The 4935-nt window shown below is 60.3% G+C and overlaps 1 protein-coding gene across 1 annotated transcript in view; it reads right to left on the minus strand.

The window, feature by feature from the left end:
* NAV1 (neuron navigator 1) overlaps positions 1–4935 on the minus strand; it is a gene marked incomplete at its 3' end in the record, with an annotated part of 8385 nt that overhangs the window by 2185 nt on the left and 1265 nt on the right. The window contains exons 3-14 of the mRNA XM_009071962.1: positions 4817–4869; positions 4624–4647; positions 4457–4534; positions 4196–4279; positions 3924–4035; positions 3184–3305; positions 2753–2761; positions 1180–1376; positions 931–1093; positions 618–792; positions 307–404; positions 106–201 (exon numbers count right to left, since the gene is read on the minus strand). Coding sequence (XP_009070210.1) covers positions 106–201; positions 307–404; positions 618–792; positions 931–1093; positions 1180–1376; positions 2753–2761; positions 3184–3305; positions 3924–4035; positions 4196–4279; positions 4457–4534; positions 4624–4647; positions 4817–4869 — 1211 coding nt within the window. The remainder of the gene's footprint in view (positions 1–105; positions 202–306; positions 405–617; positions 793–930; positions 1094–1179; positions 1377–2752; positions 2762–3183; positions 3306–3923; positions 4036–4195; positions 4280–4456; positions 4535–4623; positions 4648–4816; positions 4870–4935) is intronic.

Here is a 4935-nt window from a genome sequence, read left to right on the forward strand (position 1 = left end):
GCCCCTGAGGGCTGTCAGGAAGCAGAGCCAGGAGAGCCAGGAAGCACCTGGGCCAGGAAGAACCAGCAGAGTGGAGCAGTGTCAAAGGATTCTTCATGCTCCTACCTTGAAGACCTGGCAGACAGCCTCATCCAGCATCTTCCAGTCCACCTTCCCGCTCACCTTGGTCCAGCCCAGGAAAAACTCCTGCTGCTTGAGGTCCTAGGAGCCAAGGCAGAGGTGTGCCATGTCAGAGCACCACATACAGTCCCACAGAGATATTCTCTGCCCCTTGACAGATCAGATCCCCACACAGCCCACACTTACCCCCTTGATGATGTGCTGGGGTGGCATGCGCACCACAATCCGCAGTGTCAGCTCATCCTTCTGGGTGCCAGAGCTGACAGCATCCATGGGGGACACATCTGGGGACAAAGCTGTGAGGCTGTGCCAGCAGGGAGAGCCAAACCACCAAGCCTGGCCATGCCCAGCAAGAGCCAAATCCTGCTGCAGCCAACAGTGGCACTGGTGGCATGACAAATCCCCTACTCACTCCAGGTCAACAGCAGGACATTCCCACCACACATACCTCCCTGTCCCAGCCCTTCCCTGTCAGCCAGCAGCTCCATCACCCCTACCTGTGTCCCCCAGGCTGGGGCTGAAGGCATGGCCAAGGGTGAGACCCAGGGAGCGCCGCGGTGAAGAGGAGGCCGATGTGCTTGTGATATGGCTGGGAACAGAGCCTGGCACTGCCGAGGGCCCCGGGGCCACCTTGAGACGGTCGTTCTCAGCCTTCAGGAGATCCACCTCCAGCTGGAGGAGAAGCAGGCAGGGCACAGGGTGAGGAGCTGAGCTCTGGCAGCATGTCAGGGCTGCAGCTTGGTGGTGGGGGCGCAGGCAGTGTGGGCACCCAGGTTCTAAAAGCACTGGGCTCCTGGCAAGGCTCCTCACCTGCATGTTGTGCATGGTCTCCCGCAGCTGCTCCAGCTGGTGGGCCGAATTGAGTGCCTCCAGGCGGATGTCTGTTAGCTTCATCTCCTTCTCCCACAGCTCTGACCTTAGCTCTGACACCTCCTTCTTCTCCGGCTCACCCTCAGTGTGGGCCTGGAAGAGCCTGGGCCAAGGGAGAGACTAGGTCTTGCACATGTCCAGGTCAAGAGCCTGCAGCCCCTGTGACTGGCCCTCCCCAGCCCCACATACTCAGCCGTGTCGATGCCCACAGAGGAGGAGGTGGAGGATTTGATGGAGGGTGAGGCAGTCTCTGTGGAGCCATGCTGCAGCTTGGGGGAGGAGGGGGCCGATGAGTCCGGCGTGGCGATTTCCTCAATGTCCGAGTAGGATGAGGCTGATTTGGGGCCTTTCTTGATGCTGAAGGCCTTGTTGAAGGAGCTGCGTAGCTACAGAAGAGGGAAACGTTCTTGTTAGAGACAGCCCAACAGAGCAGCCTCACAAGCTGAGCTGTCGCCTGGTCCTGCCTCGTCTGCCCAGGACCCACAGACAGTCTGAGCTGGGACCAGTACCACCACACACACCCATCACCAAGGCCATGCTGTGCCCCACCACCATGCTGAGAAGGCTCCAGTCTGACCCTGCTCTGCAGGAACAGCAGACGGATGGGGTGCATGGACTTCTGGGCAACACTTATCCCAGCCTGGATGGCACCAGACCCCCGAAGAGTGGGACCCACGCCCTGCTCAGGCATCCTCCAGCCCTGCTCCCCACCAGCACAACACCACGGTGTTCAGGCAAGGCACCAGCACCCTGGTCCATTGGGACAGGCAGATCCATCCCCACATTCACCACACCACAGTCATCCCAGCAAGCAGTATTTAGGGGGACATCCCTTGCTCCAGCCACTGCAGAGCCAGGGTCCTGCCCACACCTCCCTCTGTCCCGTGGGCCCTGCTGGAAGTGCAGAGGGGCAGCCAGACCTCCATGGGCTGTGCTGGGGACCTGGCCAGGCATGCAGCATGCACACAGCACACACAGAGCAGTGGGTGGGTGAGCAGCAGGCCGACACCAGGGAGGGCAGATGGACACTGCATGGAGGCCAAACAGGACCCGGGTCCCACCAGCCTGTGGGAAAGCAGCAGGACAGGCACCCCAGGCTCACAACATATCCTGTGGAGCGCCAGGGCCTGCTCCAAGGGGAGAGGTAAGGAAGAAGGGATGGAGAACACACAGCATCTGTCCCAAACCCCACAGGCACCAGACAGGCTGCTCTGGGGTATCCCCAAAAGCAAAAGTGTTGCATTCCAGTGTAAAAAAAAGTGGGTATCCTGCCCTGCTGATGGTGGGAGCAGGGGAGCACTGGGACCCACATGGGTGCCAGTAGGGACAGAGCCACCTGGGGCCACATCAGGCAGCCCTGGCAATGCAGACATGGGCAGCACTGCATCCCAGAGCCCTCAGAGCCACAGGCAAGGCTGCAGCAAGGCCCCCATCCCAAAAGATCCAGTTACAGAGAGTCAGTAGAGTGCCTGCCTTCCCTGGACAAGAAGGTGACTGTCTCGATGCATGGGACAGGTCCCAGACAAGCCTTTCCTGCTGTCTCCAGGCAGTTAAACCCCTCCTTGTGGGTGCATATTTGGCCTTAACATCCAAGGAAGCAGCCAGGGTGGGTGCAGCCTGGCTGGGGACCAGGGATGGCCCGTGCTGGGGTTAGTGCCAGTGGGATGGGTGGGATGGGTAATGTATGAGCACTGTCCCATGAAATGCAGCAGGGGCCCTGGCTGGGCACAGCATGTGGTGGAAGGGACGGCATGGGACTTACCTCATACACCTGGAAAAAAAGGGTTGAGGTCAGCATAGGGGGAGAGAAACAAAACAAAGCAACGCTTAATCACACATCCAGCTCGAAGCTGCCTGGTGTGGGGAAGGGGCTGCCTGGCTGAGATGTCTGGCCCCCCATACTGCCAGAGCCTACGGGCAGGAGGGAGACACAGGGGTAAACACAAGGAGGCAGGCGTGCAGGGCCAGGGCTGGGAAGCTCCCAAAGGGGCTGGAGAAGTCCCAGCCAACACGTCAAGACAAATCCATGGTGGGTACACACTCACTATTGCTGTCCCCAAGGGACAAAGGGGACCAACACTACGAGGCCAAGGTAGACCCAGAGCAGCTGGTTTGTGGGGTTGACCCTGGGCAGACCCTGCCAGCAGCTCTCCAAGCCCCCCACTCCTCCTGCCATCACCCTGTCCAACCCACCCAGCTCTTCTTCTTCTTCTTCTTGGCGTCAGCATCTTTGCTGCTGCCGATGCTGGAGTGGCTGGTGATGCTGTTGAGGCTGGAGATGCTGTCGGAGGAGTTCTGCCGCTTGATGCGCAGCTCTGAGGTCAGCCAGAGAAGCAGGAGAGATCATGAAAGGAGGGATCAGACACCTGCAACTGCCCCAACACCAGAGTACCCTGTGCTCCTCTCCCCACATCCTGTCCCTCCTCCCACCCAACCCCTTCTGAGCTCTCAGAGTCACCTTGCAACGATGACATGGGGCTCAGACACCACACAGGCACTGCCTCAAACCCCAGTCAGACAGATGCCCAGAGCATACATTGTCCTGCGGCTGTCCCAGACCACCTCCCTGTCAGCACCTTGCACTTACTGGGGCTAGAAACAGCACTCATGGTAACAATGCCAAGATCTGCAGCCAAAACTGGCTGTCGGCAAAGGGTCTGCAAGAAGGTGTTCCAGGGAGGAAGGCCACCCTGTTCACCCCACAGACCAGCACCGAGACCTGCCATAATGACAGCTCTGGCTGTCCAACCCTGGTTTCAGATGCTCAGGGGGGTCCCAGGTGGGGAAGAGCTGCTGCTCAGGGGACCCTGACTCCATGAGAGCTCCCGCCATAAGTGAGTGTGCCCTGGGACCCTGTGCAAGCCCCAGCAGGAGCAGCCCAGCTCACAAAGGACTACATCCCTGCAGTGGGAGGCTGCAGCACCACGTCTTACCTTTGGGGGTGACATCAGTTCCATTCAGGGCACCCTGGATCACAGCTTGGGCCTCTGAGTTCTTTTTCTTCAGGAAGTCAATAGTCTCTCGCAGGTCCAGCAGCTCCGTGTCCTGGGGGAACAGAGCAGGAGCCATGGAGTGCCTCCCAAAAGGGCAAGGCCTCATCCCCAGAGCACCCTTGGGGTGAACAGTGCTGCAACATCACCTGAGTTCCGCACCCCCAGCCGCCTGAGCCCCACCAGTGCCCACTCAGCACCCAGACAGCACCCACCTTCTCCTCAGCGGTCTCGGCCAGGTGCCGCAGGCGGGATGTCATGCTCACCAGGCTCTGCTCGAAAGCTGCTACTAGGTTGGCCTGGGAGAAGTGGAGAAATGGGTGAGCACCCATGGCTAAGTGATCCCCCACTGCCAGGTGTGGGATGCAAGAGGCTGATGGAGGAAATCAGGGCTCCCATGGGCACATCCAGCTCTGCACCCCACACCCTGCAGTGACGGAGCAGTGTGTCCCACAGTGGCTCCCACGGGGACTCACATTAGCAGACAGCTGGGACGTCAACGTGGCCACCTTCTCCTGTGAGGACTCCAGCTCACGGCGCAGCTTGCGGATTTGCTGTGGGGAGAGAGCGGAGGGATGAGAGGGGCCAGGCACTCACCCGCATCGGAGGCAGAGGCAGGCACAAGCAGAGGGTGCGGGCTCACCTCGGACTGCATCTTCTCCTCAGCCTGGCAGCATGAGAGCAGAGAGAGACAGACAGACAGAGCAGGCAGTCAGGGGGGCAGCGAGGCACAGACAGGCTCAGCACTGGGCAGAGGCATGCACAGAGCCCACCCCCGATCCCCCCTGGACCCCCCAGCCATGCACAAAGCAGCGCAGCACGGAGGTGGCTCTTACGGAGGAGTAAGTGGAGGACGCGCTGGAGGCCAGGGACAGCACCGATCCGTGAACTGCAACAGAGGAAAACCCAGGGTGTCAGGGTGCCCTGGAGAGCAGCACCACAGGGGCTGTGGGGC

The sequence above is a fragment of the Acanthisitta chloris genome, unplaced genomic scaffold, assembly GCF_000695815.1.
Source record: "Acanthisitta chloris isolate BGI_N310 unplaced genomic scaffold, ASM69581v1 scaffold37033, whole genome shotgun sequence".
NCBI lineage: Eukaryota > Metazoa > Chordata > Aves > Passeriformes > Acanthisittidae > Acanthisitta > Acanthisitta chloris.